This window comes from Xylona heveae, assembly GCF_001619985.1.
Source record: "Xylona heveae TC161 unplaced genomic scaffold L228scaffold_14, whole genome shotgun sequence".
Classification (NCBI taxonomy): Eukaryota; Fungi; Ascomycota; class Xylonomycetes; order Xylonales; family Xylonaceae; genus Xylona; species Xylona heveae.
In genome coordinates, this window is record NW_017264206.1 from 239,395 (window position 1) to 259,127 (window position 19,733).

At 49.4% G+C, this 19,733-nt stretch overlaps 9 protein-coding genes across 9 annotated transcripts; 6 read left to right on the forward strand and 3 right to left on the reverse strand.

Annotated features, from left to right (window-relative positions):
• Nucleotides 1–25: 25 nt before the first annotated feature.
• L228DRAFT_286031 (hypothetical protein) lies at nt 26–6,097 on the reverse strand. Its single transcript, XM_018336405.1, has 5 exons — nt 5,748–6,097; nt 1,586–5,653; nt 1,172–1,518; nt 278–1,103; nt 26–242 (listed from the first exon to the last, which is right to left on the reverse strand). Exons 1-4 carry the CDS (start codon nt 5,810–5,812, stop codon nt 472–474), a joined length of 5,112 nt encoding a protein of 1,703 aa, XP_018184724.1. The 5' UTR covers nt 5,813–6,097; the 3' UTR covers nt 26–242; nt 278–471.
• Nucleotides 6,098–6,651: 554 nt separating this feature from the next.
• Nucleotides 6,652–7,170, forward strand: L228DRAFT_271426 (hypothetical protein; the record flags this gene model as incomplete). Its single annotated transcript, XM_018335531.1, has 1 exon — nt 6,652–7,170. One exon carries the CDS (start codon nt 6,652–6,654, stop codon nt 7,168–7,170), a length of 519 nt encoding a protein of 172 aa, XP_018184725.1.
• A 468-nt stretch (nt 7,171–7,638) lies between these two features.
• On the reverse strand, nt 7,639–8,863 carry L228DRAFT_251272 (NADH-ubiquinone oxidoreductase subunit B17.2). Its single transcript, XM_018333521.1, has 8 exons — nt 8,778–8,863; nt 8,694–8,714; nt 8,621–8,627; nt 8,493–8,570; nt 8,387–8,429; nt 8,312–8,332; nt 8,113–8,250; nt 7,639–8,053 (listed from the first exon to the last, which is right to left on the reverse strand). Exons 1-8 carry the CDS (start codon nt 8,826–8,828, stop codon nt 8,002–8,004), a joined length of 411 nt encoding a protein of 136 aa, XP_018184726.1. The 5' UTR covers nt 8,829–8,863; the 3' UTR covers nt 7,639–8,001.
• A 134-nt stretch (nt 8,864–8,997) lies between these two features.
• Nucleotides 8,998–11,284, forward strand: L228DRAFT_286034 (CDP-diacylglycerol-glycerol-3-phosphate 3-phosphatidyltransferase). Its single transcript, XM_018336406.1, has 4 exons — nt 8,998–9,314; nt 9,379–9,450; nt 9,507–9,787; nt 9,873–11,284. Exons 1-4 carry the CDS (start codon nt 9,057–9,059, stop codon nt 11,011–11,013), a joined length of 1,752 nt encoding a protein of 583 aa, XP_018184727.1. The 5' UTR covers nt 8,998–9,056; the 3' UTR covers nt 11,014–11,284.
• Nucleotides 11,285–11,676: 392 nt separating this feature from the next.
• On the forward strand, nt 11,677–12,735 carry L228DRAFT_251276 (HAD-like protein). Its single transcript, XM_018333522.1, has one exon. It carries the CDS (start codon nt 11,789–11,791, stop codon nt 12,614–12,616), a length of 828 nt encoding a protein of 275 aa, XP_018184728.1. The 5' UTR covers nt 11,677–11,788; the 3' UTR covers nt 12,617–12,735.
• Nucleotides 12,736–13,599: 864 nt separating this feature from the next.
• On the forward strand, nt 13,600–13,984 carry L228DRAFT_47784 (hypothetical protein). Its single transcript, XM_018336625.1, has one exon. It carries the CDS (start codon nt 13,634–13,636, stop codon nt 13,874–13,876), a length of 243 nt encoding a protein of 80 aa, XP_018184729.1. The 5' UTR covers nt 13,600–13,633; the 3' UTR covers nt 13,877–13,984.
• On the forward strand, nt 13,841–15,030 carry L228DRAFT_251278 (AhpC-TSA-domain-containing protein). Its single transcript, XM_018333523.1, has one exon. The coding sequence runs from the start codon at nt 14,094–14,096 to the stop codon at nt 14,877–14,879; it is 786 nt and encodes a 261-aa protein (XP_018184730.1). The 5' UTR covers nt 13,841–14,093; the 3' UTR covers nt 14,880–15,030.
• A 312-nt stretch (nt 15,031–15,342) lies between these two features.
• L228DRAFT_241849 (Low temperature viability protein) lies at nt 15,343–16,853 on the reverse strand (the record flags this gene model as incomplete). The annotated part of the gene is made up of 3 exons (XM_018331365.1): nt 15,343–15,390; nt 15,444–16,734; nt 16,834–16,853. 3 exons carry the CDS (start codon nt 16,851–16,853, stop codon nt 15,343–15,345), a joined length of 1,359 nt encoding a protein of 452 aa, XP_018184731.1.
• Nucleotides 16,854–17,211: 358 nt separating this feature from the next.
• L228DRAFT_215269 (putative large subunit GTPase 1) lies at nt 17,212–19,303 on the forward strand (the record flags this gene model as incomplete). The annotated part of the gene is made up of 4 exons (XM_018330072.1): nt 17,212–17,298; nt 17,355–18,258; nt 18,312–18,940; nt 18,974–19,303. The coding sequence occupies 4 exons, from the start codon at nt 17,212–17,214 to the stop codon at nt 19,301–19,303; spliced, it is 1,950 nt and encodes a 649-aa protein (XP_018184732.1).
• Nucleotides 19,304–19,733: the final 430 nt, after the last annotated feature.

Genomic DNA, 19,733 nt, shown 5'->3' on the forward strand with positions numbered 1-19,733 from the left:
ATTTTTACTGCAATATACATGTATTATGGTTGTGGTATGTTACAGCAGCGAAAGACCAAGAAAAGAAAATTTGAATAAAGGGGGAAAAAAAATGAAGACTTATTTCGTACTATTGTACATTTACTGCGGCAGCCCCGGCAGCAACGGCGGGCGGCCAGCAAATGCTTTAAATAGACAACGTTGACGGCAAAGTAAAACGAGATGAAATTAACTGAAACGGAAAAAAGGGAAAGAAAAGGTAAGAGAAGATAAAATAAGAAAAAATATCTACATATCTGACGAATGGTAGAAAATATCTGACGAATGGAGAAAAGGTAACCGAGATGGAAAGAAAAAAGCCTCCCCGCTCAAGTAACCAACGATTCAAGTAATTTATCGACTAGAAAAAATGGACGGGAAGAGACTTAAGAGACTACGAAATGCGACTGAGAACATTATACTAGAGGGATAAAAGGAGAACTGAGACTTTAATCAAGCATCCGTATCGACTAGTCTCCTTCCCTCATGTGCCTTTTTAGCGAGCTCCAACAAGAGCGCCAAGTCGCCGCTCATAGAGCACATGTCTCTAAACACTGTATCCTCGCGAGAGACGAGAGACCAGGGGTCGTCATATTCAATGACGCGACCCTTGTCGAGGACAAGCACCTTGTCGTAGTCGATAATAGTTTGCAGGCGGTGAGCAATGGTGATGATGGTGCCCTTGATCTCGCGAATGGTTCGCTGGATCTTGGCGTCGGTGGCATAGTCAATCGAGGCAGTGGCCTCGTCCATAAGAAGAACTTTGGGAGATTTGAGCAAGGCCCGGGCAAGACAAAGGAGTTGTCGCTGGCCTTGGGAGAGGTTGGATCCGGACTCGGCGACGGGAGAGTTGAGGTCGTGGAAGGGATTCTTATTCTCGTGTTGAGAGTCGTTGCCATTGCTGTTGGACAGGTCGGCAGTAGACGAGGTAGGATCCGGAGTGCTCGGGCGAGTGGTCGAGTCGGAGCCAGGATTGGGCGAACTGATGAGGTGCACGCGGCGAAGGGCCGTGAAGATTTCTTCATCGGTAAAGAGCTCAAAGGGATCAAGGTTGCTGCGGATAGTACCGGTGAAAAGCGTGGGATCTGAGCCGAGAAATATATGTATTAGAATCCATTGAACCAAATCACAGCAGTTGTGAACAATAACTTACCCTGAGGAACAATGTTGATTGACTGTCGCAGGTCCTTGAGACCAATCAGGCCAATATCCACCTCGTCGACAATGATCTTGCCTTCCTCTGCCTCCAATCCACGGAAAAGAGCAAGGGCGAGCGAACTCTTGCCTGCTCCCGTGCGACCAACAATGCCAACCTTTTCGCCAGGCAAGACCTTGAAGCTGACGTTTTGCAGAACAGGATCAAAGTCAGGCCGGTAGCGGGTGGTGTAGTTGATGAATTGAACTGCACCGTCTGCAGGCCAGTTGGCCGCGGGCCTGGCATCGGGAATGACCGCCGGTGCTTCTTGTTCCACATCAAGATACTCCTTGATACGCTCGACTCTACAAATGTATATTAGTACAACTATCCTCTTAAATTGAATAACATGAAATTCCAAAGTCCACTTACGAATTCATATTCTGCTCATTGGCAGCATACAGTCGAACAAGCCAAAGCACGTTCTCGGTAAAAGTAATGGCATAAGTCAAAGAGAGACCGGCAGCACCAGGGTCAATCTTTCCGATACTGAGAATGACAAAGACACCGGCAAAGAACGATACCAATGCACCCGTAATGTCGACTCGGAACGCCAACCACCTGTTAGTTGCCCACAAATAGATAAATGGACGATTATGCGTATTGATGCGATGCAGGTTATCCCGGGCAAAACGTCTTTCGTCGCCATATGCACGAATGGTAATCATGCCGGTCAAAGTCTCGCCAAAATGCTGGAAAAGTGGACTCCGTTGTACGGATTCTAGTCTCTTCAAGTCCGTCGACGAGTTGATATACAGTCTGCCAATGACAAAGTAAATGACACTGATGAACACGCCGGCAATGAGGAATCCAGGTGTAATAACCGAAATGAGGATGACAATGATCACAACTGATGCAATGCAGTGAACCACACCAACGGCAACTGGCATGACTTCTTGGTCCACTGACTCAATGTCTTTGGAGAATCGGTTCATAATCTGCCCAAGTGGGGTGGAGTCGAAGAATCGCAGCTTGGCGCGAGTCACGGACTCTATCAGGCGGGCATGAATCTTTCGAGATGCAGTCAAAGAACCGCTAAACAGCATAATCTCTTTGCTAAAGGTAAGGAACATGAAGATGATTCCCAAAAGTGCATAGACACCAAGATAATATGGGACATTGACGTCCTGAATAGCTGAAACCTGGAAGATCTCCGACGGCTTCTTTGAGAAAAGAGGAATGTCCCAGGCGCAAGATCCGCGTACAATGCAGCTTCCGATAGACGAGATACTTCGAGCGGGAACGTATTGGCCTTTATCAGAAATGGTAACAGCAGCAGCACCTATAATATTAGACTGGCTGTAGTGGTACTGGTTGGCCCACTGTCGAATCCAGATATTATTTGCCAATGATGAAACGGACTGAGTGGCAAACAAAACAAATGCAGCGCCCCAGTAGAACCATGAGCCCATAGAGCCGAGATACACCTGGACAACTCCCCAGCTAACACGACCAACAGCCTTTTGCTCAGAATGAGGGTCAGCAGACGGGTCTTTCTTGTCCTTGGTGCTATCAACTGCTTCGGCCGTACCCCCGTTGCTCTGGTGGCCATTGGCTTTACCATTGGCTTCGTCCAGCTTACCCAGGGGTCCGACTTCGGAGGCAACTCGAGAAGGTGCCTGCGACGTGGATTGGGATGCAGGTGTAGACTTGGCCATTTCCTCGCCAAGAATGCCAGAGGAGATGATCTCCTGGGGCGCACCCTGTGCAGTAACCTTGCCATTGTCCATGACCACGACGTGGTGAGCTTGAGGAACACAGAGGGCCACATTGTGTGTGACCATAATGCAGGTTCGATTGTACATCAAAGGACCCATGATGCAATTGTCAAAGATCCACTTGGCGGTATGTGAGTCGACAGCGCTCAAACAGTCGTCCAAAATAACATGACGCGAAGTGCTGTAGAGCGCTCTGGCGAGCGAGATACGTTGCTTCTGGCCACCGGACAGGGTGATACCCTTCTCACCCACCAAGGTTTCATCGCCGGCGTCGAGAATCTTCAAGTCTCTTTCCAAAGAACACGCTGATAAGACTGCCTTGTATCGCTGCTCATCCCATGGCGATGCAAAAAGAATGTTTTGCTTAATAGTGTCATTGGCCAACCAGGGCTGCTGAGCACAGTAAGCAACACTCTCGATGAGACCAGTCTCCGGATCAGGATGAAGATTCTCGCGGCTGTGCCCACCTGGAAGGTAGACGTGACCGTTGACCAAAGTCATTTCTCCAAGAAGAGCCATGAGTAACGAGCTCTTACCAGCACCAGTGGGCCCGGTGATGACGCTGAGCTGATCGACGTGGAACTTGATGTCGAGATCTATCAACCGGAATGCCTTCGATGTATTGTCGACTAAAGCGGACTTGCTGCCCCAGCTGAACGTAGCATGGTCAAATCCAATCACCGGCTGTCCGTTCTCATCCAACTTGTTGTGCTGAAGCTGGACGTATTTTCCAGTTTCTTCCTCCTTCAAAAACTCTTCAACACGATCTACCGACACCTTGGCCTCTTGCACGTGAGCAAGCATGTCGGCCAGTTGGTCAAGGGGAATCCGGAGAAGACTGAAAAGCGATAGTGCGGTGAAAGCGACCGAAGGAATGAGATCTCGCTTCTCAACCATGGTGTAGAATAAAAATGAAAGGAATGTGATTAACACGGGTGCACCGGACCAAATAGTCGCAGCAACAGACCAGAGCACATAACGCTGCCGCAGCGTCTTGAGTTCCTTGGCTCGAGATTCATCGACGATGCTGCTGAAACGCTCCTCCCAGGCGAAGAATTTGATGATGCGAATGTTTTGTAGGACCTCATTGGTCGTGTGAATACGAGCGTCAGTCGCAGCCATGATGGCCTTTTGCACCTTGGTGAATTGCTTTGCCACAACAATATTGATTGGCAGCAGGCAGACCATGGTGACGATACCCGCAATCGAGCTATAGCCCATGATGCGGTACAAGAGAGTTACTGCAACGACAACTTGGATCGGGGTGCTAGCCCACAAAAAATGCAAGTAAGCACTGATTTCGCTGACCTTGAAAGAGTCAACAGCCATCAAATTGATAATGGTCCCAACATTGGCCTGCGAGTCCGCCTGCACCTTTGCTGCAGAGCTCTGCTGTTGATCGGCCTTCATGTCAGGCTTCTTCTTCTTCTTCATGACAAAAGTCATTGCCCTTTTCATCAAACCTGGCTTTGCATTCTCCTCGTCCTCGGGCTTGTGACCCAGGACGGTGTCGGTACCAGCGGCGGCCTTTCGGCGTAACGCCTTGGCATAGATTTCACCGACAATAATGGCGCGGAGGCGGATGCAAATCTTGCGGCCAATCCAGAGCGCCTGACCATCGGCCAATGCGGAGCAGCAACCAGAGACAAAAAGAAGAATGACATAGAACCACGCCGCATTGGCCGGGGTGTCGCCTGGGTTCTCCACGTACTGGAGGATGGCGCGCAGGAGCAAGGTCGGGACGAACATGAGAAAGCCGGATGCGGCGGCCAAAAGGGCTTGATAAATGAGACCCTTGCCAAAGTAACGCAGCAGATGAAAGGCCAGGGCGTTGGTCTTCTGGACTTGACGGTACTCGGCCAGCACGCGGGCCGCTTTGTCTTTGGCGGTCAAATTCCAAACGTCGGAGAGCTCCAGAGATTTCCTGTAGCCTGTGTAGACGATGGCGTCAACCCATGAAAAGGTTGCCAAAGAGAGTGCACTGGCGCGCGTTTCGTGTGAAGGCTCGAGGTTTTCCTCGCGCTCCAAGGCTACAGCCTTATTGCCTTTGCGCGTTGTCAAGGCAATTATTGCAAGCAGAGTGGCCAGAATAAAGTCTCCGATCACAAGTCTCTGCGCAAGCTTGGAGCGAGGATGAATGATGGCGGAGCGAAATAGCAGTAGGGTGAACGCCCATTGAAAGACGTAGAGCAGAGCAGTGTGGTACCAGAGCTTATGGAACGTGTATTTCTTCCAACTCGAGAGCAACAGTCGGGTGAAAGCAATGGCGAAGATATAGCCCCACGTGGCAAGACCTGTAATCGCCGCAGAAGAGCCATGCTTTCCCCAGGCATGAGTCAAAAGAGCCGTCAGACTGATACCAATCTCTCCGAGGATAGCCAGATTCTCGACGAGGACAACCAAAACTTCGCCGCGCGGGCGGTCCACTTCGACAACGGGCTCATCCTGGGGACCAAGCGTAGGATCTAGAGCCATATGGTGTTCCCGGATTCGAGTCTCCTCGTCGACGTCACTCTCGTCTTCTTCACTCGGAGCCTCGTCTCCGTTCTCCTCCTCCTCAGGCATGTCTTCGTATCGAGGAATGCCAAAAGCATCTTCGCTAGTTGCCAATTGGTGATAGGCTTTGGCGCGTCTAGCTCTAATGATGATTTGGATAGTCTGGTAGGATAGGAAAACGAGAGAAATGGTGCAGATTATTAAAGGTAAAAGGATCTGCAAGAAACTATTTGACGGTTAGACGCGGAGGAGGGCCTTGCGAGAGAAGAGTAGCGAGATTGATAGAAGCGGGAAAAATGGACAGAGTTAGGGCAACGTACTCTCTTTGAAAACAGCCGGTGAAATCATCCTGTCTCCAGACGGGAGATTTGCAATGGCCGAACATGGTCGATTGCAGGAGATGAGGGCGCCCAGAGACAAGCTCTGGGACGCGTTCGAGAAGTCGAAGTTTGTGATGGTTATTGTGTGAAAAGTGAGTGGAATGCAGAGATCTGCGAACTGATAAGAGCAATCAAGGAGACAAGCAGAACCGATTGCTCATGTCGACCTTGATGAAAGGCTCGAGAGAAGCTGTGTACTGAACAGCAAGGGTATGGCATAGGCCAGGGCGAGAATTGATGAGCGAATGCTCTCACGATGAAGAGAGCAGTAAGTTTAGACAGAGTTCGTGGTGGCATCTCGATAGCAGTTGGTGTCTTCACTAGGCAATTCGATAATATTTTAGTCTCCCCACTTATTATAATCACATAATTGAGCGCCGATGTTTATTTGGTATTTAGTATCACCACTAAAGCTTACCATAAATGGCAGTTTCGTCTAGCGGAGTTGCGTCTTTTGGGATCAGTGATGACTAAATGAAAGTGATTTTACTAGATAAAAATGGTTGATACACCGTTATAACGTTGATGCAATGCATCACATCACTGCGCTATCTCTTCGCTAAACTTTTAAACTGACGGGGAGGTGGCCCCTCGTTCCAAAGGGGGAAGGTCCGACAGTTGGTTATCAGGTACCAAGCACCACCGCTTTTCAGTGTCCAGTACATGATCAACACCACAACGTGCTATTCATCATTGTTTTGACCCTTGACTTAATCCTGCCTCATAAAACCTGTCCTTCCTGTTGCTTTATTGAAAATTCTCTTCCTGTCAGCTCAAACTTGATTATCATCTCCTTTGAACTCGACTTGGACCAAGACAGTGCCCCTTATCCCCAACACTCATCATGTCTGTGCAAGGACTACCACTCCCCGAGGGCTACCAGTTGCATGACGGCGCTCCGCCTTTGGATGCATACTTGCATATCCGCCGTGTCTCCGGCCTCACTCCCGTTACGCCGACCCAGGGCAGACGTGCATTGGACGGTAGCTGGTACTGCGTACATCTCACATACGCTCCTCCAGTTACATCCGAAACCTCGTCAGCCGCATCTACGGAAGTAGTTGGGTTGGCTCGTGTGATCGGAGACGGAGGCTGGTACTTTCATGTCTCCGATGTCGCTGTGGTCCCAACACATCAGCGAAAAGGTCTTGGAAATATCTTGATGGATACAATTATGCGTCGCGTGCAACAAACGGCCGAGCCAGGCTTCTACATTAACTTGTTCGCTGACCCTCCGGGCAGAAAGCTCTACAGTCGGTGGGGATTCCGGGACACGATGCCTGGAGAATTAGGCATGGGAAGATGGGTTGGAGGAAAGGGAGAAATCAAGGAGAGTCCTGCCGAGGATGGCGCGCAACAATGATGAAGCTGACATGCGTAATGTCAATGGTGCATTTGAAAAAGAATCGTATTTGGCAGCCCTCTCATTTTTCCCTGGCTAAAGATCAAATGTGAAATTGGATACCTGCATAATTGTGTCAACACTGACTTGCATCCACAACGACAATTGAGTCATACAGCATACTTTGACATATTAACGGTTCGCTTACCGCCATCGTCATTTGCATATGTTACGGACACATGGAGTTACCACAGCGGTTCCTCATTCAGCGGATCATTTCCATCTCGTCTCTCTCGTCACCACAGCTCTGTTCACACGGCACAAGGAAACGCTATTTTAAAGGGCCAGTATTAGACTTTAGTAACGGTCTAGAGGTCAAGGTTGCGCAAAAGATTTGGGTCGAGGGGCTGAACCTATTCCTGAGGGCTATCGCTGTTTTGATAGCCTTATTGATCAGTGGGCCATTTAATACGGCGGTCCGTGACATTGCCGATCATTTGTGCCACTCCTTTTCCGCTTCCCATCGTTAGACTTCCAGCTGCACATGGCAACATTCGTCATGCACCACCCCGCAATCAATCCACCCATTGTAACAATCACCGCTTGTTATCAGTTGACAATGGCCAATATAAAGCAACATGCATAACAGGGTTGCACTAAATCCTTGAATAAATCATATCACTTTTGATCTGGCCCATATTTAGGATGTATACAGGGGTTGAGACCCAAGAATTGAATATTGATACGTGATATATGCTGGACTGATGAACAAGATGCAGAAACAGGAGAATATAAAGCATTGCACAACATGTCTAGATTCATAATCATCGATAGGAATTTACAATGTGTAAATCAGGCGCGGTCCTTGGCTACCGGCTCCCACGCGCTGTATTTGGGTTTTGTCCTGTAATGTTGTCAGCATGTTACTGAATATTTAACATGGCCAGCTCTAAAGCAACTGACGTATTGTAGGTTTTGAATGCACCCCGCGAGAGTGTCATATTAGCACGGTGCCCAGGGATTTCCCACACGCGCTTATTGGTCTGCAAAATCGGGTCCTGGGTAGGTGGCTTGTCCACCATATAGGCGATCCAGGCGTGCCTAGAGATCCATTGTAAGGCAGTGCTCTAGCATCAATCAGAGTGACACCATTGATCCTTACCAGCCTGGATCGGTTTGAGAGCTAAAAGAACACGATTAGCATACGCTGCGGTTATGAGGAAGCTTCTCGACTTACGGATCAAATTCCTTGGACTTGTAATCTACCCAGCGAGTCCTCACTTTGGAAAATCAGTCGCTACGCTCATTTGATGCTGATAATTGTCTCTTGTTTTGCCACATACAGGGTAATTCGTCTGTATTCTCATAATATTTGTTGCCCCATCGGTCTGTACCGACGTACGTTCCAGCGACAGTATCGCCTACATATTGTGAGAATCTGCCATCAGGACTTCGACGATATACAGCGTACCCATGTACTATGTCATGACAGCAATGGTAAGAATCAGTTGAGCCACAGTCGAAGTCATTGCCAGACGTCATACCTGCATTTGGTGGGCATATTCCTAGTAGTCGTTAGCTTCTAAAGGTTACAGATAATGTGGACAAGTTGATTATCATTTTCTCACCTTTATACCAATCTTGCGCAAATTGCGCAGAGTTCTCGTGATTGTCGACATGATGGAATGACGGATAACTGTGCTAGACGTACAATAATCTGGGGCAAGAGTATGGGGTTGGGGAGGAGGAGGCCCTTAAACCCACATGTTGCTAGTCCCAAAATCGACTAGCCGAGAGCGGACCGAAAGAGACCAAAATCGGGTGAACCGACGAGACACCAATAAACACCAAATTTCCATGATCCGGAGATTTGATCATGGAGTTCATGCTTCCTTCATCAGAGGATCATGATGCTCGCTCGGCCCTTGGCGCGATGTCGTCGCCAACCAGTGCCCCTCTCGGGCATCCGAAGAGTGGGCTGCCGTCGATTCTCTTCAGCCACTTCTGCCAATTCCGGTCCCCATAATCCCGTGGCGTCGAGCTCCCCACCAAATGTGCTCGCAGGCTTGACCAGCGAACTGGACAGGATAGCCCCACGATTCGATATTGAAGCGTCTCAGGTTCAAATCATTCGCACACCGAGTCAATTCTACGAGACTCTCAAGGTACAAATCATTTTACAATCTCACTGGCGTTCAGGTAAACTGACAGCATCTGCGTTTATTACAGACGAAGATTCTGAATGCGCGCCATCGCATTTTTCTGTCGACGCTGTACATTGGCAAGACTGAGCACGACTTGGTACGACTAAATCTTTCCCGCATTGACCAATCACTCTCAATTCTCATATTTTTTAGATTTCGACAATTCGACAAGCGCTCCTCAACCAGCCAGAGCTTAAAGTCTCGTTTCTGACAGACGCTTTGCGCGGCACTCGCGAAACGCCCAATCCATCTTGCGCTTCGCTCCTTGCGCCGCTCGTGACAGAATTTGGCCCTGACCGCGTGGAAATCCGCATGTACCACACCCCGAATCTTACTGGTATTCGAAAGAGGTATATCCCGCGGCGCATCAACGAGGGCTGGGGTTTACAGCACATGAAGCTTTACGGGGTGGACGACGAGATAATACTTTCGGGGTATGCCTCCAAGTCACAGGAGCAATCTGATCCATTCATAGTCCTGCGGATACCTCTATGATATAATTGCTGATCATCCTGTTAGGGCCAACCTGTCCACCGACTACTTTACCAACCGCCAGGACAGATATCACGTTTTCAGCTCCAAGGAAGTGACATTCTACTTTGGTCAAATCCACGACGCGGTTTCGAGTCTTAGTTTCCGAGTCCAACCTCGTCCCGATGAACCTGCCGGATACAAACTGGAATGGCCCGAATCTAACGCGGCTCCGTCACCTCTTGAAGAACCCAAGGCATTCGTCTCCGCGGCTGGGGCTAGAGTGCACCCCCTCATTCAGCCCGCTACCGCGACTACGAAGCAATCCGAACTTCTTCCTCCCACCTCTTCTTCATCTTCGTCTTCGTCTCCGTCTTCTAAAACAACCGACACGATAATCTACCCGCTCTCGCAATTCACGCCGCTTCTCAACCCGGACACATCGACTGAGAAACCCGGTCTAGCTACTGTCCTACGCCATCTCGCCTCTTCAGCCCTCGCAAATTCTTCATGGACATTTACAGCAGGGTACTTTAACATTACGCCAGAATTCAAAAACCTATTACTCGCATCCAACCCGGCCCGCGGAACCGTAGTGACTGCTAGTCCCTGGGCCAATGGGTTCTACGGGTCAAAGGGTGTTTCTGGCATGTTGCCGCCCGCGTATACCCTTTTAGCCAGACGTTTTCTGGAGAGCGTCATTCGAGCCGAGCGGCAGAAACATCCTGCGGACAAAAGCAATCACATCGAACTCAAAGAATGGCGATTGGGTACCGTTGGACAGCCCGGTGGATGGACGTATCATGCCAAGGGGCTGTGGATTACTCTGCCCGAGTCTGACTCTGAGCGCCAGCAAGGCACGACTGCGGTCTCCGAACCCTCTGAGCCGAAGGGAGTGGCTGAGGAGCAGACTCCGAAGGAGCAGCCACCGTCTGGGTCCGGACCGAGCATATCCCTCATCGGCTCTTCGAACTATACCAAACGCAGCTATACCCTCGACCTCGAAGCCAACGTGCTCATCGTCACGACAAACCCGCAACTCAAGCAACGTCTCGGAGAAGAAGAAGCGTGGTTGCAAGAACACGCGCGCGCTGTTGACTTGGATGAATTCACGCGCACAGAGAGACGTGTCAGCTGGAGAGTCAGAGTGGCTATGTGGATTGTCACCGCCTTGGGCGGGGCGTTGTAATTCGAGATCTTTATTTTCGTCTTCTCTCCTCTTTGTCATTTTAGATCTTTTTCTCTTTTCCACTTGGGACTTGAGATTAGCAGTGGACGTTGTCGTGTTTCTCGATATGCCTTGCATAGCCGAGTGATGTGGTATGTAGCATTCTGGACGTCGGAACCATCATAGATTCATAGCAACGATATAGTCTGTATGATCTGGTGTAAATTGTATAGAATACGAACTGTACGATACAATACAAGCTATAGAAATATACGCACAACTATCGCTAGTCAATGTCTTTGCTAAGTAGTCCAGTCTTCTTTATCTTTTCTTTTCTTTTCTTCTTTTCTCCCTTTTTTCTTTTTTAATCTTATTTTTTTTTTTTTTTTTTCCCCTTAATTTTTATCGTACTCGTACCATTTGAACTTTGAAGTAAGGATATTCTTCAAATTATTTTCTTTGAATCAATACAAGTAGTCTATATAAATCTTGATAATGCAAACAAAACTACTTGAATGTTCTTGTGCTGTACATTGACACGTATTTTGGCATCGTATTCAGCCTTGTCGTCCCGTGTTTTGGGTCTGGGTCTCCGCTTTTAGTGCGAATTTGTGGGGGGAATTGCGCCATGGACCATGGTGCTGCCAACTGATAATAATTCGTGTCCTCAAAGGGAAAATAAATAAATAAATAAACTGAGAATTTAGAAAGAAGGACTCCAATTCCAAATTTGCAGAAGAAAATAAAAGTCACACGCACCGAACATTAATAATTTCACATTTTTCGGCAAGTCAAAATGGGGGGCATTGAAGCGGAGGGCGGCCATCTCACCTCTGATTCATCCTCATCCTCATCGCATCTAAACACCCTACGATCATGCTTGGCCACCAAATCCTGGTTCGGCTTCGATCTCGACGACACCCTTCACGAGTTCCGCAAGGCATCCGGCTTTGCATCCTCCTCAGTATTTGAGGCAATCTGCGCCGCAGAGCAATCTGGCGCAGAAGAATCTGGCGGCGTCAGCGGAGATGCCCTCCGGGCCTCATACAAGGACATACTACAGTCAAAGACGGCGAATGCGTTCGCGGACGGCCGAACATCGAGAGACTACAGAAGAGAACGATTTTCATGTCTTTTGCAATCTCACAACTTGGAAATCTCTGACGCAAAACTAGACCGACTCCTAGACGTCTACCAAGTCAACCTACAGGCCGGCTTGGCCCTGAAGCCAGGCGCCCTGCAATTCCTCAAGAAGCTCAAGAGTCTTGGCAAAAAGATCATTGTTGTCACAGAAGGTCCACGGGACGCTCAGGAATGGACGGTCCACGAGCTGGGACTGCGGCCGTATATTGACGTCCTCGTCACAACGAACGAGGTAGGAAAGTCCAAGGTTGATGGTTTGTTTTCTGTCGTTTTAAAGAAGTACCGCATTCGGCCGGCAGATATGGTGTATATCGGCGACAATGAAGCACGTGATGTGCGTCCGGCGCAGGCTGAAGGTATCACAGCTGTGCTTTATGATGAGAAGCGGGATTGTCGATTTGATGAGAATCTTAATGGCTTTCGAGTAAACTCGTTTGCAAGATTGGAGGGTTTATTACGGAGCACCTCCAGCACATTTTGACAATGAATAAAAATTACTTGTATGTCGGTTGAGGAGCTCAATGAGATGTAATTTTTCATATTCTATTTTTTATTTACTATATATACTATATACTATATATTTAAAAGTAAAGATGCCGATATAGAATATATTCAACTTTAAAAACAGTCAAATACAACGACATATACCATACAATCTGCATCAAGACATACTCGTATTTGGCTGTCAGGTCTGTACAGTGAATATTTACTATGGTACAATAGTACAGAGTATACCCTGTCGGGAATAAAGTGACAATGTTATGCTTGGGAGAAAGTCGCCGTCGACTTCGGCGAGGTCGGCGAACTCGCCGAGACACATGGTACTACTCCGTACGGTGTCAGGCGTCATCTGACAAATGTTGCATGATTGATTGCTGCTTGATTGGCTTGTTGACGATTAATAATCGGATTAGAGTGGAATAACGCGATAGATTAGGTTAGTGTATAGTTTCTCCTGAGACTAACCCTAATAAATCGATCAACTTCCAGGGTTCTTATCACGACCCCTGCCGCCATTTTCCAACTCTTCTTCATCCCCAAGTACGGAGTAAACAACGACCACGCACTCTACGGAGTATACAACAAGTACACTTCCTACGTCCAAATGACTATAGTCTGTAGCTACTCAAGATCATTGATCCTTATGGTCATACGATTGCCTATAGAAGGTGTATATGTGAAGACTGAACAATGTGCTGTTTATTGTCTATAGTAGTGATCAGTAGTAGCAACTATAACTATGTATGATATGCAGTATTTCTGCGTACGAGTAAAGAAACTTCCACTATAGGATCAAATGTCTAATTCAGTACCTCGGTAGAATATGAGAAAGAATGACACTGCACAGAATGTTCAAGTGCTCCAAGTAGACCGTAGAGTGCGTACTCTGTATAGTCCAGAGGTAACTCATATTCTGGAAACTCTGTAATTCCAAATCAAGCAATCGGGCATCCATCCAATGAAGCACTGACCACGGCACTGGCCACGGCAATGTCAAATGCCAGTGGCGTCAGGGTCCACTTCGCATCCGCACCAGAGGGGTAAGTTACCTACTGTACGGTATGCTTGTGCACTTGGTAATTGCCAAATGAGTAAACAATATCTGATTACTCTACACTCTATTACACTTCTCTACCTCCCCACGATTACTATACTGACCAGCCACTACACGACTATGAGCCACGACTTACACCAGCAAACGCCATACTACATACTCTACACTCGACAATCTGGATTATGAATTTGCAATAACTAATGATTATTACTAACGTACGAATACTTTTGAGAAGATGCAATGCCTTCAAGAAAAAAGAGATATAAGGACGCTCGTCCGCATCTCTGTATTCTCATCTCATCATCATCATCATCATCACATCTCATCTTCTTCCAAAACAATCACTTCACAACAACAACAACAAACATAACCCGTTCTCAAGAACAATCTCCATTCACATTCTATGAAAAACATCGTTGCTCCTCTGCGACGCCTCAACTCCAAACTCAACTCCAAATTCTCCCGTCTTTCGTCCCCGAAAGACTCTGAAAAACCAGCCCAACCTCAAACCACCACCACCACCACCACCAACAACAACAACAACAACATGTCTATCCAGACCGAACTCAACGCCGTCAGCGAGCAATTCTCCCAGGCCCCGGCCGAGATCCGCGACCCCATTGGCGCCGCCGCGGGCGACTTCGCCGCCTCCTTCAACCGCGGCTCTGCCGTCCAGCCAGGCCAGAAGCTGCCCGCTTTCACCCTGCCCAATGCTCTGGGCAAGGACGTCTCCAGCACCGAGCTGCTCTCCAAGGGCCCCATCCTGATCACCTTCTACCGTGGCGGCTGGTGCCCGTACTGCAACGTGGTGCTGCACCACCTGCAGGCGAACCTCAAGGAGTTCGAGGCCAAGAACGTCACCCTGGTCGCCATCTCCCCCGAGACCCCCGACACCTCGTTGACCACGGCCGAGAAGGCCGGCCTTGCCTTCCCCGTGCTCTCCGACAAGGGCAACAAGTTTGCGGATCAGCTCGGCCTGGTGTTCAAGCAGCCCGAGTCGGTGCGTCCCGCCTTTGAGAAGATGGGTCTGGACTTTGCCCAGCGCAAGGGCGAGAACACCCTCGACATCCCCGTCCCCGCTACCCTCTTGGTGGACCAGACTGGTACCGTCCGCAACACCTTTGTCGAGCCTGACTTCACTACCAGACTCGACCCCAAGGATGCGCTTAAGTGGGTTAATGCGCTCTAAGCGGTTTATGAGAGAGTGTGGATTTTGAGCGGGAATTGGATCCCGCGGATGTGGGGGAATTGAATACAAATCAATGACTTCCTCGCGAATGAATAGGGAGAATAGAGTGGAATTATAGAGGATAGAGGATAGAGAAGAATTATAGAATGCAATGAACTTTTTATTTTAACTGCATGGTATTTTGAAATCCATTTATGCCCCGGTGATCCATGTTTAGATATAATGCATCCCATCTGAGAGAAGAGAAAAAAAAAAAGGAAAAGAAATAAAAAGAGAAAAGAAGGGGAGAAAAAGAGAAAATCTATATAAAACGCCAGGATATGCAGAAAGAGAGCAATATTTGGGCATAAGCCGGCCAGCAAGGCGAGATGCGACGCTCCCACGTCGGGAACTATAGGTAGATGAAAGAAAAGGGAGAGAAGAAAAGGAACAGAGAGGGATGTTTGAATGGTATTAAAGGGCGTCAAGTACGTTGCTTAGACTTTAGTCTTGCGGGACCGAGACCGCGGCGCTAGAAGTAACAAGATGTTAGCCGTGTCTTGAGGGAAAGAACAAAATACTCACCACTTCGTCCAATTGCTCGATGCCAGTCTGGTATCCGCCCTTTTTCACTCTCCTCTTCCCGGCCATGGAATATCCACCCAGGAAATCATCCATGATGGAGTCAAAGTCTCCACGCATAGGACCCTGCTGTGTCGAGGCACTCGACTGGCCCGTCATGCCCGTCATTCCGGTGACCACTGACGCGGTATCGTCATCGGGGAAATCATCATAGTCGCCGTCCTCGTTGTACTCTTCTTCAATCTTGTCGAAGCGGTCGTCCAGCAGCGTCTGGCCCTCTGTGCGGAAGATCGACGAGCTCGTCATCGAGTAACCCGAGGTCGATGTCATTGCGCCCTTGCGCTTCTTGCGGCGGCCGCTAGTAAGTGCGGAAGTACCGGTGACAATGGAAGACAGCCCATCGGCCATAGAAGGGGTAGCGGGCTTGGGTTTGGGCGCTGCAGCCACGGCGGCCTTGTTGGCCTTTTGATCCTTTTTGAATTCGCGGAATTCGTGCAGCCAGTCGTCACCATGGCCCTCATCTCCATCTTCTGCCGACTCGTGGTCAGGCTTCGTCGCGGCGGCCGTCTTGAATTCCTTGTCCGGTTTCGCAGTCTCGTCGGTTTCCCAGCCCTCGTCTTCTTCGTCCTCGGGCGCATCGCCCCAATTCAAGTCTTCGAAATCTTCCTCAGTCAGTTCCTCTCCCCCCTTGGCGAGTTCGCCGAAAATGTCCTTGTCCTCGCCTTCATCAATATAGGCATCGTCTTCGAGCGCTTCGAGGACTTCTCGAAGTCGTGGGTCCATGTCCGGCTGGAACCCAGCCAGCGCATCGGGAATGTCCTGCTGTTCTTGATACGACGTGTGGCGCATGTTCTTGGATGGCAACAATTCATCGGGCAGAGATGGCTTGCCCGAGGCGTCCGTCTTTGCATCGTCGGCGGCGTCGTCCAGGTTGGTCTCGCGCAACATGTCCTCGAGCTTCATCTTCGGCTTGTTCTTTTGCTTGCTTGCAGGCTGAGGCGCCTCGACAAAGTACGCATCGGACGACGTGCCCAGGTCGCGCATATGCTGCATGTAATCGTAGTTGGAGTCATCGTAGTAGATTCCATAGTTGGCGGCTTCACCCTCGTTGGCACGGATGCTGTCGGGATCCAGACCTAGTTCGTCCTCCAAGGACCCTCGGTCTTTACCATGATGCTCAGCTCCCGGCTTCGAGATCTCCGTAAAGACCATGTCCGGGGCATCGGAGTCATGGATTCGGGGGTCATTTTGGGCACGATGCACCAGGGCAAATGTGGTGGCATTCTTCTTGTCACTATATTTTTTTTATCGATAAGATCAGCGGGGGATTTTTTTTCCAATGGCGGAGAATTTGGGAGGGGGAGGAAAAGGAACAAGGGAGCGATAATCTTACATCCACTTATTGCGAGGCATGTTGACTGATCATGCAGGAAGAATTAGAAATGAAAAATATTTTCTTCCTTGCGATGCTTTAAAAGTTGTGCGTTGGCTGACCAGCAAGGTTGTTACTGTGTGAGAGGGAAAGGATATATTTTGGCTGACAAAGCGGAGAGAGAGGGAGAGGAAAGAAAATAATAATTTTGACCGAAAAGGCGAAAATCCCGACAAACGAGTGACGTCCGACCGTCTCTGCCCCTCCTACTTTCTACCACAATTCTCCCCCTCCTCTTCAACTTTAATCCAACACAGATAGGATTAAGAATAGGGGAAATTCACGATCAAGATGGTTTTGGCAAAATCAAAAAACAAGGTCGGGCTGGGAAACAGCTTGATGAATGATCGGTTTGGCAAAGGAAAAGGTGCCGACCGACGAAGAGGAGCCCCCGGAATTCAGAGAGTTGGCCCCGATGGCGAAGCAGTATGTCATCCTATTTTGAAAATTTCCCAGGAAGAAGATGCTAATACAGGCCATAGTATGTCACACATGAAAAAGAAGATGCAGCCTGGGTCAAGATGCGAAGTGTTACTGAGCAAGGCGCTCTCGACGAATTCCTCAGTACTGCCGAATTGGCTGGTACAGACTTTACAGCTGAAAAGATGAACAATGTGAAAATCATTCATACCGATCAGAAGAACCCGTACTTGTTATCGGCAAAAGAGGAGAACGCTGCAGTGAAGAAACAAAATGCCAATCGTGGACGATTGACTGTGCCCCGACGCCCGCCCTGGGACCACACTACGACGCCTCAAGAACTCGACAGGAGAGAGCGCGACTCGCTGTTACAATGGAGACGTGGACTTGCCGAACTTCAGGAAGCAAACGACCTGTTGATGACCCCGTTTGAGCGAAATCTCGAAGTCTGGCGCCAATTATGGCGAGTCATTGAGCGATCCGACCTGATTGTACAGATTGTCGACGCCCGAAACCCTCTTCTTTTCCGCTGTGATGACTTGGAAAAGTACGTCAAGGAAGTGGATCCGCGGAAGAACAATTTGTTGCTGGTGAACAAGGCCGATATGATGACCGTGGAGCAGCGAACACTCTGGGCGGATTACTTTGAGAGAGCTGGCATCAACTACAAATTCTTCTCAGCATCGCTAGCCAAAGAGCGGAACGAGGCCCAGGAGAGTGAGTCTGACGAAGAGTCTATTGCCGAGGAACTGGAACAGGTGCAGCAATCCGCAGGCGGCGAGGACAAACTCGCCGAGGAGACCAAGAAACTTGACCTTCAGGACGCCCAGGACGAGAACGCTCAATGGACCACTGAAGAAACCCTCGACGGTCCCAGCAGTTCTGGCGCCAAGGATCAGCGTGTTGCCATTCTCACCGTGGACGAATTAGAAGCACTCTTTCTCGAGAATGCTCCCGAAATTGAGCGTACGTTTTCCCCTTTTATTGAAAGGCCCCATCGCCGAGCTAACACTTCTCAGAACAAAACCCCGACGCTCCGCGCAAAACCGTCATCGGTCTCGTTGGTTACCCCAACGTGGGTAAATCCTCGACCATTAACGCGCTTATCGGCGCGAAGAAGGTCTCTGTCTCCGCGACCCCCGGTAAAACCAAGCACTTCCAAACCATCCACCTCAGCCCGTCCGTCATCCTCTGCGATTGCCCTGGTCTCGTCTTCCCCAACTTCGCCACTACCAAAGCCGAGCTTGTCTGCAGCGGCGTTTTGCCCATTGACCAGCTCCGCGAATTCACTGGCCCTGCGGGTCTTGTCGCACAACGTATCCCTCAGGCTTTCATCGAAGCCATCTACGGCGTGAAAATCCCCACTCGGCCTCTCGAGGAAGGAGGCACAGGCATTCCGACCGCGCAGGAAGTTCTCAGCGCCTATGCTCGCGCACGTGGTTTCGCCACCACTGGCCACGGCGAGCCCGACGAGTCCCGTGCCGCGCGATACGTGCTCAAGGACTACGTCAATGGAAAACTTCTCTTCTGCCACCCGCCACCGCATGACCCGGCCATTGATCCCCGCGACTTTAACCGCGACATGTACGACGAGTCGCACCTGCCTGAAAAGCGCCGCGCCGCTTTAGCCGCCCATGCAAACCAGACGGTCTCACAAATCACTGGCGAAGGCGATCCCGAGGACCCGTCCCTCATGGACCACCCCGAGATCGTCCCCATGGCTCCTGTCCAGGGCGAGAAATCGTCAAGGCTGGATAAAGGCTTTTTTGGCCCCGGAAGTGGAGCCGCAGGCCACTACCACCGGAAACCGTTCAGTTACAAGTACTCTGAGCAAGGCCAGGCAGAGCACTCGTCCGGAAAGCCGTTGAGTGGACGAAAACAGCGCACTTTGAAGGCCTTGGAGCTGGGTGTAGATCCCCAGGAACTCAGGTCCATGGGCATGGCGGGCGGAAAGAAGCATTTTAAGGGGAATAAAAAGGCCGCCATGCGGGCCAAGACTGGCGATTACTGAGTTACTGGTGCTTAGTTACTGATGTTTACTGACGAGCTTGTTAGTAGTTGGGCTCTCGTTTTCTTCTAAGTGTCGCCCTTTCGTTTAGGATTTAGGATTCAAGGGTCAGTCTTATGGTTCAACGATCTCTGTAGACCTTTGACCCGATATTCTCTTTTGTTGTCCAAGCTTGCCGCTTTTTTTCTTCTTTTCTTTGTCCTCTTTTCTTTCCTTCCTTCCTTCTTTCTCCTTTTTATTTGTGACCTTCGGTTACTTTCTGAAGAAGGTCGCTTTGCATTTTCACAGGCGTTATTGGACAGTGGTCATGAATATAACGTTCTTTTTCTTGGATGGGTCATTGATTACGGAATGGAGAAAAATGACCAGATGGGAGCGTCTGCGATGTAGAGCTACGTTTCAGAGCTGCAGTTCATGATGTAGAGAGAGCAGA

Bases quoted from the DNA above. Each gene is read 5' to 3' on its own strand.
- L228DRAFT_251276 (XM_018333522.1), top strand. From the start codon at position 11,789: ATGGGGGGCATTGAAGCGGAGGGCGGCCATCTCACCTCTGATTCATCC.
- L228DRAFT_251272 (XM_018333521.1), bottom strand. From the start codon at position 8,828: ATGTCGACAATCACGAGAACTCTGCGCAATTTGCGCAAGATTGGTATA. The intron at 8,430-8,492 runs GTATGTGGCAAA...GATTTTCCAAAG, and splicing joins GAATACAGACGAATTACCCT to TGAGGACTCGCTGGGTAGAT. The intron at 8,054-8,112 runs GTCAGTTGCTTT...ACAACATTACAG, and splicing joins GCATTCAAAACCTACAATAC to GACAAAACCCAAATACAGCG.
- L228DRAFT_286031 (XM_018336405.1), bottom strand. From the start codon at position 5,812: ATGTTCGGCCATTGCAAATCTCCCGTCTGGAGACAGGATGATTTCACC. The intron at 5,654-5,747 runs GTACGTTGCCCT...ACCGTCAAATAG, and splicing joins ACCGGCTGTTTTCAAAGAGA to TTTCTTGCAGATCCTTTTAC. The intron at 1,104-1,171 runs GTAAGTTATTGT...TTCTCGGCTCAG, and splicing joins AATCAACATTGTTCCTCAGG to ATCCCACGCTTTTCACCGGT.
- L228DRAFT_251278 (XM_018333523.1), top strand. From the start codon at position 14,094: ATGAAAAACATCGTTGCTCCTCTGCGACGCCTCAACTCCAAACTCAAC.
- L228DRAFT_286034 (XM_018336406.1), top strand. From the start codon at position 9,057: ATGATGCTCGCTCGGCCCTTGGCGCGATGTCGTCGCCAACCAGTGCCC. The intron at 9,315-9,378 runs GTACAAATCATT...CGTTTATTACAG, and splicing joins AATTCTACGAGACTCTCAAG to ACGAAGATTCTGAATGCGCG. The intron at 9,788-9,872 runs GTATGCCTCCAA...TCATCCTGTTAG, and splicing joins GACGAGATAATACTTTCGGG to GGCCAACCTGTCCACCGACT.
- L228DRAFT_47784 (XM_018336625.1), top strand. From the start codon at position 13,634: ATGCCAGTGGCGTCAGGGTCCACTTCGCATCCGCACCAGAGGGGTAAG.